This window comes from Leptonychotes weddellii, chromosome 3, assembly GCF_054177405.1.
Source record: "Leptonychotes weddellii isolate Sample4059 chromosome 3, ASM5417740v2, whole genome shotgun sequence".
In the NCBI taxonomy this organism is placed as follows: Eukaryota; Metazoa; Chordata; class Mammalia; order Carnivora; family Phocidae; genus Leptonychotes; species Leptonychotes weddellii.
Genome location: NC_138371.1, coordinates 6,597,566 through 6,609,088, shown reverse-complemented (window position 1 = coordinate 6,609,088; position 11,523 = coordinate 6,597,566). Strand labels below are relative to the sequence as shown.

General features: G+C 57.9%; 2 protein-coding genes across 5 annotated transcripts in view; both read left to right on the top strand.

Annotated features, from left to right (window-relative positions):
• The window catches only part of PRSS56 (serine protease 56), a 4,578-nt gene extending 3,862 nt beyond the window's left edge, over positions 1-716 (top strand). Inside the window, exon 7 of the mRNA XM_081815295.1 lies at positions 194-716. Coding sequence (XP_081671421.1) covers positions 194-535 — 342 coding nt within the window. The 3' untranslated portion in view covers positions 536-716. The remainder of the gene's footprint in view (positions 1-193) is intronic.
• Positions 717-1,193: 477 nt separating this feature from the next.
• CHRND (cholinergic receptor nicotinic delta subunit) lies at positions 1,194-11,523 on the top strand. Of its 4 annotated transcripts, none has more exons than XR_014143330.1 (13): positions 1,194-1,275; positions 1,545-1,690; positions 2,136-2,180; positions 2,685-2,794; positions 2,905-3,060; positions 3,282-3,391; positions 4,484-4,684; positions 5,930-6,041; positions 6,146-6,260; positions 7,083-7,287; positions 7,380-7,498; positions 8,218-9,448; positions 10,889-11,523. XR_014143330.1 is itself a non-coding variant. In XM_006749983.3 (13 exons), exons 1-12 carry the CDS (start codon positions 1,224-1,226, stop codon positions 8,398-8,400), a joined length of 1,554 nt encoding a protein of 517 aa, XP_006750046.1. In that variant the 5' UTR covers positions 1,194-1,223; the 3' UTR covers positions 8,401-8,405; positions 9,771-10,269. The 4 variants fall into 4 exon arrangements, 2 of the variants coding, with proteins under 2 accessions (XP_006750046.1, XP_081669513.1); XR_014143329.1 differs by lacking the exon at positions 10,889-11,523 and adding an exon at positions 9,771-10,269; XM_006749983.3 differs by lacking the exon at positions 10,889-11,523 and adding an exon at positions 9,771-10,269 and having other exon boundaries at positions 8,218-8,405.

The following is an 11,523-nucleotide window of genomic DNA, read 5'->3' as shown; positions in this document are numbered from 1 at the left end:
GTGGGGGTGGGGGTGTCTTGGGGGAAAGGGGCAGGGAGGGCAGCTGTATGTAAGCTGGGGTGCTGGGTAGATGTGAAGGTGTGGGGGGGAGTGTGAGTGGAGGGGCATGTGGGGGTGTCCAAGTGAGCAGGAAGTGTGCAGGATTGGCAGTTATGGGGGAAAGTGGATCTGGGTGAGAGTTTCTGGGGGCCAGGAGGAGGGGGACCAAGAGCCAGGTTGTGGGGCCCTGAGCTCCCTCCTCCTTCTGCAGGTCCTGGCAGATCTGGGCTCCAAGACGCTGACTGGCCTCTTCCGAGCCTGGGTGCGGGCAGGCTTGGGGGGCCAGCACGTGGTCTTCGGCGGCCTGGTAGGCCTAGAGCCAGCCACAATGGCTCGCAGCCTCCCCCGGTTGCTGGTGCAGGCCCTGCAGGCCTTCCGCTTGGCCGCCCTAGCAGAGGCAGAGGGACCCCAGATGGGTGCAAGGCAGAGCCAGGGGCTGGGGAGGAAGGGGCACCCCCCACTCAGTCCTCGGATTTCTCCAGCCAGGGGGCCATGAACCACGTCTGGGCCCCCAACCCCTGGTCAGGACCTACCGCTCCAAGGGGCTCCTATGATGACAAACTGTCATGGCCACAGTTGACTGGGTGTGTGGGGTGGGGGGCCTGGGTCCATGTGTCTTCCCAGATGCGTCATCAGAAAATCACAGCTGCTTTAATAAACGTTATTTATGATCTACAGAGATAATTCTGGAGCTTTCTTGGGATGAGAACTGGGTGGGTGGATATTAGACAGGCCAGACAGGGCCCAGCATCCAGAAGCTGTTGGCAGAGGTCACAAAGACACTGGAGAGAGGCTGCTAAGCCCCCATTTCCCCATATTTGTCTGTCCCCCCCGAGAAATAGCAACAGCTGACCTGTCACCACTCCCCTACCCGTGGCTGACCAGTGTCCAGTGCCTCTACCCAGCCCCCACCCCTACTGCTAGTTGTGGGGAGTTCCAGCCTGGGATCTTTGCCTCGTGTCCTTGGGCTCCTGCCTGGCGGCCAGTCCCCATCCCCACCCCCTCGCCACCTGCCTTGGGTTTTCTACCCGCAGCCATGCCCAGAAGTGTCAGATTGCGTTTCCGGCTGCCGCTTCCCTTTGCACTCCCCCCCCTCCCCCGCACCTGTCCCCTCTCCTACCCACCCACATTCCCTAGCCCTGTAGACTGGAGGGGCAACCACAAGACCCAGTCAGAGGGACAGGATGGAGGGGCCAGTGTTAACGCTGGGGCTGCTGATTGTACTGGTTGTGTGTGGTAAGAGTGGACATCACCCTGCCCTGAAGGTCCCTCAGGGCTCGCACCCAGGGCCCCTACCGCACGGTTCCCTCTTACCCCTCCTACCCGGTGTTCCCTCCCTTAGCATCAGGCCCAAACCCCCACCCCCACTGCCGTTTCTCCCTGGAGGGGCCGGACTGGTTAGATCCCCCAGCTGAGCCCAGCGCCATGGCCCAGCAGGATTTCAGGGCAGCTCCCTTCCCGCCCCTCCCTCCCTGCACCCCATCCCTGTCCCTATCCCTCCCCAGGCAGCTGGGGCCTGAATGAGGAGGAGCGGCTTATTCGGTACCTGTTTGAAGAGAAAGGCTACAACAAGGAGCTCCGGCCTGTGGCACACCAAAGGGAGAGTGTGGACGTGTCGCTGGCCCTCACGCTCTCCAACCTCATCTCCCTGGTGAGAGGCCCCTCTGTGGTCGGGCTGGGGACGGGAGGGCAGGGACAGCTTCCTACGGGCTGGCTGTCTCCCAGACTGGGATGGCCAGGGAGGAAGCCCAAGGCCCCAGGCGGGACTATGGTAGCTCCTCTCCTCCCGGGGAAGCAGGCTCCAGCATTCTCCATGCTCAATGCTGCCCACAGGCCTCGGGCGGATGCCCCCTCCCCTCCAGCTTCAGCTCTGGGGTGTGGTCCATATCAGACCCCTGACCCATTTCAGAGGCCACGCCCATCCCGTCCCTGCTCCTTGGTCTGCCCACCACCTCCTGACTGTGAGTGCTTGTGACAGGGGTTAGGCCAATTGCCATGGTTTCCCCGGGGGGCCGCTAGGAGCAGGTGCCTGGTGAACGCGCGTAGGTGAAAGAACCATGCGGGGCCTGGGGGACAGCGGTCTTGTGTGATTACAGAAAGAAGTTGAGGAGACCCTCACCACTAACGTGTGGATTGAGCACGTAAGAATACCCCACTCAGGGCTGGGGGGAGGGGGGTGAGGGTGCAGGGCCCAGGCTCCCCTGTGCTCCCTTTTGCTTGAGCATCTCCAGGAGGGGATCCTCCTGTCCTCCAGGAGGAACTGGCTTCTATCCACAGGCCCAGCTGCCCTTCCCACCACCTTGTACTAGCTCAGTGAGAGACTTCCGGTAGATCGGGATTCTTCATGTATGGGAAAATTGTCACAATGTCCTGATTTTATTAGAAGACACTCTTCTGCCACCTGTCAGAAGTTCATAATACAGACATACGGTTTCTATGTCCACAATGGAAATATGCTCCCTTGGTTGTGCAGTGTACATTCTACACAGCTGTACATGACAGACCTGAGCCCTAACTCTGTACCCACTCCCCCAAACCTCTTTTGTCACAGCTCCCAGACCCTGTCCACTTCCCAGGGAAGTGAGGAGAGCGGGGGGCCTGGGCAACAGCCGAACCTACTGCTGACACCTCTTTTGGGCTTCCAGGGCTGGACAGACAGCCGGCTGCAGTGGAATGCTGAAGAATTTGGAAATATCAGCGTCCTGCGCCTGCCCTCTGACATGCTGTGGCTCCCAGAGATTGTGCTGGAGAACAAGTTGAGCCGTAGCCCTCCCTGGCATCCCCTCCCCGCTCTGCCCCACCCCTCAACCCTGCCAGTTCCAAGCTGGCTGGCATTCACGTTGGCCCCTTGTCCTTGTCCCTCAGCAATGACGGCTCCTTCCAGATTTCCTACTCCTGCAACGTGCTCATCTACCCCTCGGGCTATGTGTACTGGCTGCCACCCGCCATCTTCCGCTCTTCCTGCCCCATCTCCGTCACCTACTTCCCCTTCGACTGGCAGAACTGCTCCCTCAAGTTCAGGTGCACCCACTTCTCCAGCCACTCCTCACCCCTGCCAAGGACTGAGGGAGGTGCATGAAGCACTCTCAGGCAGAGGCCCCTGCTCTGTCCCGATCAGAGCTCCCCACACCCACAACAGCCCCTCTCACCACAAACCTTCTCCACTACCCTTCCCCCATCCCCCGCCATCAGTGGCCGCAGCCAATGGCTGAGGACCACCCTCTACCCACTGCCCTCCCCAGTTCCCTCAAGTACACAGCCAAGGAGATCACCCTGAGTCTGAAGCAGGAGGAAGAAGAGGGCCGCTTCTATCCCGTGGAATGGATCATCATCGACCCTGAGGGCTTCACAGGTGCTGGGAATAGCGGCTGTGGGTGGGCAGCCCCCAGACACACACCCATGGACACGGTCACACCGACACCCCTCCCAGAGACGCACGTGTGCACACACACACCTGGAACGTGGACCTACAGGCACACAGACTGACACAGAGACACCGATGGACAGACACACGCTGACCCACAGAGAAACACACACAGACATATTACCGGCACAGTTCTAGCACATTGAAAGGAAAAGAAGTCCAGCCGGAGGGGATTGTGTCCCAAAGGCAGAGACAGACAGGCCCAGTGTCCCACTCCTTCCGCTGCCCAGGCCAGAAGACCCTCCTGGGTCTGGACAGGGTCCCTGGGGATGGATGTGGCTGACAGATGAGAGGGGTAGTTAGTCTTTTGTTCCCAGTAAGCGCAGGGGTGTGGTTGCGGCTTTAGCGGGCATCCTAATGTTGTGTGTGTTGCCCCCTACCAACACCCCCCGCCCCTATCTATGACCGGGCCCAGATCTGCTATGGGGCCCCCACCACATGCCCCTGTCCATCAGAGAAGACCTACATCACACTGGTCCCAAGGCTGCTACATCGCTGGGGCGTGGAGGGGGAGGGGTTGATCTTTTTTTTTTTATTTAAGATTTTATTTATTTGACAGAAAGAGAGTGAGAGCAGGAACACAAGCAGGGGGAGTGGGAGAGGGAGAAGCAGGCTTCCCACTGCGCAGGGAGCCCGATGCGGGGCTCGATCCCAGGACCCTGGGATCATGACCTGAGCCGAAGGCAGATGCTTATCGACTGAGCCACCCAGGCACCCCAAGGGGGGGGTTGATCTTATCCCCCCACTGTCACTATCTCTAAGACTTCTTATTTGAACCACTTCAATATTTTCCAAGAACAAAAACAAATAAACAAACAAACAAAAAACACTTCCAGAGGAGAATTTCCCCCTTGCAGATTGAAACCTCCATCCCAACCCCCCCAGGGAAAGATACCCACAAACAGAACCCTAACCCTCCTCTGCATGCCCCTCAGGCTGGCTCACTCCCCCCAGCCCCCAGTCCTGCCCCCCAACCCCTTTGTCTGACCTGACACCAGGGTGCCCTTCTGCCACCCTCAGAGAACGGGGAATGGGAGATAGTGCACCGGCCAGCCAGGATCAACGTGGACCCCAGCGTCCCACTGGACACTCCTGGCCACCAGGACGTCACCTTCTACCTCATCATCCGCCGCAAGCCGCTCTTCTACATCATCAACATCCTGGTGCCCTGCGTGCTCATCTCCTTCATGATCAACCTGGTCTTCTACCTGCCGGCTGACTGTGAGCCTCAGAGCCTGGCCCAGCTCCCTGGCCACCTGGGGCAGTCTCTCCCTGTCCCTGAGGGCGTCTGAGCATCGGCCTCCCCAGCCCTCCCCTCACTTCCTCCTGGGAGACACAAGGGGGTCACCACTCCCGGGGCTCCCTGCCCAGGGATTCAGGCATGACGGGCATGTAGCCAGCCAAGGGGAAGGTTTCGTGACCCTGTCCGACATCTCCAAATGGACAGGGCCCCTGGGGGTGGGGGTCCATCCCTCTTGGACCCTGCTTCTGCTTCCCACAGTGGGGCTTCCCAAGGAAGTTCCCTAGAGAGGGAGAACCATGAGACTGTCCCTCTGTCAGAGCAGAGATCAGGTCTGTCCTGGTCACCATGTGTGACCATGGGCCTCACACACAGGCCATCCACTGTGAACCAGTGGGTGGATAACGGGATCTCTAGGAAGCCAGGCGTGGAGGCGTGCAGTTGACGCTGGTTCTAGAAGCGCACGTGTAATCTGTGCTCACTTGGTTTCACAATAGTTTCAGAGTATTTACTAGAAGCAAGGCACAGTGAGTCCCAGGGACAAATGCGATCCAGCCTCTGCTGCTGGCCGAGACTGTGGAATCGGCAGGGCTGGGAGCATGGCCCGAGGGGTAGTAAAACGGGGGAAGCTTTCCTGGAAGAGGCCGTGCCTGAGCCAGAGATGGGTCAGGAGGCAGCTTCCAGGTAGAGAAGGGGCCCCGGGGCGGGGGTGGAGGGCTGTGGGCCCGTGACCCCAGCGGCCACCGCAGCATGCTCAGGGGCTCGGGGGGGAGGAGCTGGGCGGTGCCAGGCTGGGGTCTCTGAGTGGAGGACTAGGAGTTGGGGAAATATGGGTGCTCTGAGGATGCCCTGGGGACGCACGCAGACCTGTGATTTTTGGAGGTTTGAGTGGCAGTGAGCTGGCTAACGGTGATAGCTGGTGATCACTGAGCACTTGCCCGGTGCCAGGCAGCGTGATGAGCGTTTAACGTTAACTCACTCTCTCGCTTGGACCTCACAACCTTTCGCAGTTGTGAAAACCGAGGCACAGAGAGGTTAGGCTACTTGCCTAAGGTCACCCAGCCAGTAAGTGGCAGAGCCGGGATTTGAACCCACGTGCTCTAGCTCCGTAGCCCACGATGTTAATCAGGGTACCACCGTGGCTTTGTGAACAGTGGTGCAGGGGCCGCAGTGGGACCGCCTGGGCCCAAGGCCAGAGGTAGCAGCTAAGTCCGGGGTTCCCCCAGGTGGCGAGAAGACGTCAATGGCCATCTCAGTGCTCCTGGCTCAGTCTGTCTTCCTGCTGCTCATCTCCAAGCGGCTGCCCGCCACGTCCATGGCCATCCCCCTCATCGGCAAGTGAGTGACGCTTACGCCACGCCACGCCTCTCCCGCCCCGCCCCGCCCCGCCTCGCCCCAGCCTGCCCTGCCCCGAGGACTCCAGGCTGAGCGTGTGCCTACAGGTTCCTGCTCTTCGGCATGGTGCTGGTGACCATGGTCGTGGTGATCTGTGTCATCGTACTCAACATTCACTTTCGCACACCCAGCACCCACGTGCTGTCCGAGGGGGTCAAGAAGGTGAGGGCTCTTGGCCAACAGCTGGAGACGGTCGGGCTGTCCCTCTACAGGAGGGCAGGGAAGGACCCCACGGCATGCTTGTGAGGGGAACCGCCACCGTGCGTGGCCGAAGCGCCACGTGCTGTTACCCACGCCGCGCGAACGACTCTCCCTGTGCGCTGTTACGCGAAAGGAGCCAGACACAAAAGACCACAGGCTGCACAGTCTCCTCTTCATGAAGTTCAAGGACAGGGAAAACCAGCCTTTAGCGATAGAAATCAGGATGGTGGTTCCCCCTGGGGGTGGGTAGGAAGTGATGGGAGGAGGCACAAGGGACCCTTTGGGGACTGTGTTGGAGATCTCCTCTGGGGGGTGTTTACAAGTTGAATGCACCTGTAGAAACTCATCTAGCTCTACACTCCAGGGCTGCTCGTTCTACTGTATGTTTGCTCTACCCCCATTAAAAGGAAGGCGAGGAATGTGGGGACTGCATGCCCAGGAGGGGGTGTCCTTGCTGTTCTGGGACGACTGAGGGTGTTTTAGCAACCTGTTTGGTCTTTAGCATTTGAAGAAGAGCGCTCAGCATTTGGGGCCTTGTTCTTACTTTTTTGTTTTTCATATATAATTCATTTTGAACAAATGAGTTCTGCTTTGTGCGGTGAGTGATGAGGGAGAGTTGGAAGCAAGCCAGGCGTCCATCAGTAGGGGATCGGGGGAATCGGTGACAGCGTGAGACTCCGGAGTACTTTGTGGCAGCCAGGAATGGAGTCACAGACGTTCCGATGTGTGAAGGTGACCCATGTCTCTAAAATAGCCTTCCTGTGTCCCCCTGACCTGCTGCAGCTCTTCCTGGAGACCCTGCCCGAACTCCTACACATGTCCCGCCCAGCCGAGGATGGGCCCAGCCCAGGGGCTCTCGTCCGGAGGAGCAGCTCCCTGGGCTACATTTCTAAGGCCGAGGAGTACTTCTTGCTCAAGTCCCGAAGTGACCTCATGTTTGAGAAGCAGTCTGAGCGGCATGGGCTGGCCCGGCGCCTCACCACTTCACGTGGGTCCCGGGGGCGCTTGGGAGTGCGGCCCATCCGTGGGAGGCGGGCTGTGGGGCAGGCCTCATGCCCACCTCAGGCCCGGTCCCCACAGGCCCGCCCCCAGCAGGCTCTGAGCAAGCCCAGCAGGAGCTCTTCAGTGAGCTGAAGCCAGCCGTGGATGGGGCCAACTTCATCGTCGGCCACATGAGGGACCAGAACAATTACAACGAGGTGAGTAGCCACAGCGTAGCCTACGCTTAGGGTGCATCCTGTCTTCAGGGACTCCGTTTCCCTCAGAGACACGTACCCACTGAGATGAAGGTGTTCACGGTGGGTGCAGACCCCCAGGCCTTCTGGGAGGCAGAGCCCCTACCTAGAACGCCCTGGCAGCTCACCGCCCACAGCATACACTCGGGCGTAGCCCCCTAGGGTCCCTTCTTTGTCGCCACGCCCAATCATCTTCTGTCCCTGCTCCACTCCAAGTCTGATACTCCAGACATAAGCACACATTTAAAAGGCAGCCTTAGGTGGTTGTTCAATATTACACGACTTTTACTTTAAAAACTTCTCTCTTGAGAAAGAGGTCCCATTTTCCATTCACATATGGGCCAGCACAGCGTTGAGAGGCTGGGAGGGGTGAAGAGGAAGGAGAGGGGACGATGTAACCTTCCTCAGCCCCCTGAGGGCGACTCCTGGCACCTCAGCGCTTCTTCGCACCCTGGAGCCCCGCAGCAGGGTGAGGAGCGAGGCTGTGACTCCACTCTTGGTCTCCTGGACAGAGACCCCGGCTTCAGGGGGGACACACCAGCATGTCCCATCTGCTGCAAGCCTGGGGTAACCCACACAGATACACCAAAGCCATGTCTCTGTCATTGGGCCCCCAGCTTGGGGCGTGGGCCCGCAGTTTATGAGCCTTCCTCACCCCACTGTCTCTGCCCCCCTGCTCCCAGGAGAAGGACTGCTGGAACCGAGTGGCCCGCACAGTGGACCGACTCTGCCTGTTTGTGGTGACACCAATCATGGTTGTGGGCACGGCCTGGATCTTCCTTCAGGGCGCCTACAACCAGCCTCCACCTCAGCCCTTCCCCGGGGACCCCTTCTCCTACCACGAGCAGGACAAGCGCTTCATCTAGAACAGGTCTGCCCTGTCCTGCTGGCCCAGCTCCCAGGCAGCATCGGGTGGAGCCTTTGACCTTACAGGGATGAGCCAGGTGGGGGGTGGGGGGGCAGTGTGGACAGGGATGTCTGAGAGAGGACAAGGCCCTCCTGGGGAGACGACCTTCTGGCCCTGAGGCTTGAGTCCAGCTGGTCCTGCAAGGCTGGGGCAGGATTCCTGCGATTAAGGAAGGGGGAAGCCCCGCTCCTCACCCGCAGGTCCTCTGCAGCTAAAGACAGGGGCCACCGAGGAGGTCTGAGAGTGGACATCGGCTGGGGTTGCAGAGCAGGACAATTTGGGGAGGAAAGGGGGCTGGCTCAGGGGCCAGGAAGGATGCCACTCAGGCTGGGACCCCTTTGTGAGGAGTCAGAAAGGCAGAGGCCTCTTCTAGCCTCCTCTCCCCTAGGTGGGGGTAGAGCGGGTGGGATCCTGTGCCCCCACTTTCCTGTTCCTCCAGCCACCCTCCTCTCAACAACCCCTCAGCCTTGGGCTTCTGAGGCCCCACCTGGGGTTGAAGTGGGGAAACCTCCCTCTTAAGGAAAGAGGCTTTCAGCAGGGGTGGGAGCACCAGGGTTGCAAAATGGCCTTCCCCAGCACTTTCTGCCTTGGTGACTCTGTCTGGGTCCCTCGGGGAAGCCATGACCTTCCTGGGGTGGAAGGGCCAGGCTCAACACCCACAAAGGCCAAAGGTGAGCTTCTCAATCTCAGGTCACGTGAGCAATCCTAGAGCCCCAGAACTCAGCCCTCCCCCAAGGAGTGTCCCCTCTTGGGCAACTATTCTCCTCCCCAAAGTAGGGTTCCCATACAATATTTGGGACATACTTTTACTGACAAATTATTCATTGTTTATCTGAAATTCAAACTTAACTGGGCATCCTGTTTTGTTTTGTTTTGGGGGGGCGGGGCAGAGAAAAATCTTAAGCAATCTCCACACCCAGCACAGAGCCCAATGGGGGCTCAATCTCACAACCCTGAGATCATGACCTGAGCTGAAATGAAGATGCTCAACCGACTGAGCCACCCAGGTACCCCAGCATCCTGTATTTTTATTTGCTAAATTTGACAACAGTACCCCAAAGGGAGCCCCCAACAATTCTATCTGAAGGGCCAAAGGCAGAGGCCACAGATGTTGGGAGACATGGTAGCCTACCTCCAAGCTGGCCCCAGCAATCCCCACCTCCTGGTATTCACACCCTGTGTAGCCCACTCCCACACCGCACCAGGTTTGGTCTGTGTGACCGACAATTTTAGAATGAGGCGAAAGTGACAGTGTGTCGCTTTTGAGATTAGGCTCTATAAGACATTGCAGCACCTCCCTGGATCCCACTCCATCGCTCTTGCTTTCAGCTGGATCTCTCACTTTGGGGAAGCCAGCTGTCATGGGGAGCAGTCCTGTGGAGAGGCCCACCTGGCAAGGACCGGAAGCCCTCTGCCTGCAGCCCCATGAGTGAGCTTGGAAGCAGATCCTCCAGCCCCGGTGGGGCCTTCAGATGAGATCATGACCCTGGTCAACATCTTGGGTGCAGCCCCATGAGTTCTTGAGCCAGAGCCACCCAGCTAAGCTGCTCCTGGATTCCTGACCCTCAGAAACTGCATGGGATAGCATATGTTTGTTGCTTTAAGAGACAAAGTTGTGGGGTGCTTTGTTACACCAGAGGGTGATCTGGGGTGAACCACTGTCATCTCTTAGGTTCTGTTTTCTCATCAACCAAATGTGTAAGTCCCGTTTGTGAGGTGTTGTGAAAATCGAATGTGCTAGTTGGCATAAAGGTCTTTACACATATCTTGCAATTTTTAAAATTTATTTAAATTCAATTAATTAACATGTAATGTATTATTTGTTTCAGGGGCACAGGTCTGTGATTCATCAGTCTTATATAATACCCAGTGCTCATTACAACACATGCCCTCCCCAGTGTCCATCACCCAGTTACCCCATCCCTCCACCCCGCTTCCCTCCAGCAACCTTCAGTTTGTTTCCTATGATTAAGAGTCTCTTATGGTTCATGTCCTGCAAACTTAAGGGTGGTTATTTAGCTCATTCCTCAGTTGTGGGCCTGTGATCTCCTGCGTCCGAGGCTGGCAGGGGGTCTGAGGGCACATGGGAGCAAACACAGAGGACCCAATTATTCTCCCCCTTGACGTACACACTTAAGGTTTTCACAGCTCAACCCATTTCCCTCAGAGGGAATTGGTGACCTCATTAGCTCAGGTACACAAAAGGTGAGATTTTTAGTCTTTCAATGGAAATGAACAAAAGACAAACCTCTTTTCTTTTTACTTGACTATAAAAACTTTTATTCATTAGTACTAGAAGTTGGGCCCACCGCCACCGGGGAACCCAGTGCCCAGAAAAAGACAAACCTCTTAAGGGCAAAACTGATCCCCTAGTTACTTCTGACTTCCAATATGAACCGTGCACAGATTCGAGGTACAGATCTTTAAATTTTTTTCCTTCTGAATAGGGAAAGGAGCTTGGACTTACACCCATGGCATGAGCAGGAAGTCCAGGACCTCCCTGCAATTATCCTCTATGAGAGGGTCCCCAACTCCAGCACCAAGAGAGGCCCTGAATCAGATCCCTCAGCCGCTGTCCTTGCTTCTCTCTGCCACATGATGGCACTGTTGGCAACCTCCAGCTGAATCCTCTGGTGTCAGGCCCTGCTCAGGTGGCCGTGAACTTTCCCCAAGAAGACAACCCCAAAATGCCACACCCGGCCAAGAGTACCCCGTGCACAGTTTCCCAGGGTCCCAGCAGGACCCCCAACAGCACACATTCCTCCAGCACTGCAGCCCCAGGGTGCTGTCAGCGCTGGTCCCCACTCTGGGTGGGACGTGGAACTCTCCCCGGGGAAGTCACACCCACAAGGGGCCAGCTTCCTGTGAAGCTACAGGGTGTCCCTACGCACTCTCCCCAGGCCATCAGGGCTACTCACTCTCCTCCAAAAAGTGATGAATCGGGGCGCCTGGGTGGCTCAGTCGTTAAGCGTCTGCCTTCGGCTCAGGTCATGAGCCCAGGGTCCTGGGATCGAGCCCCGCATCGGACTCCCTGCTCAGCAGGAAGCCTGCTTCTCCCTCTCCCACTCCCCCTGCTTGTGTT

What these genes read in the sequence shown, in the direction of transcription:
- CHRND (XM_006749983.3), top strand. Translation starts at nt 1,224, where the DNA reads ATGGAGGGGCCAGTGTTAACGCTGGGGCTGCTGATTGTACTGGTTGTG. An exon ending in CTTCTACCTGCCGGCTGACT is followed by an intron (nt 4,685 to 5,929) that starts GTGAGCCTCAGA and finishes GGGTTCCCCCAG; the next exon opens with GTGGCGAGAAGACGTCAATG. An exon ending in TGTCCGAGGGGGTCAAGAAG is followed by an intron (nt 6,261 to 7,082) that starts GTGAGGGCTCTT and finishes GACCTGCTGCAG; the next exon opens with CTCTTCCTGGAGACCCTGCC.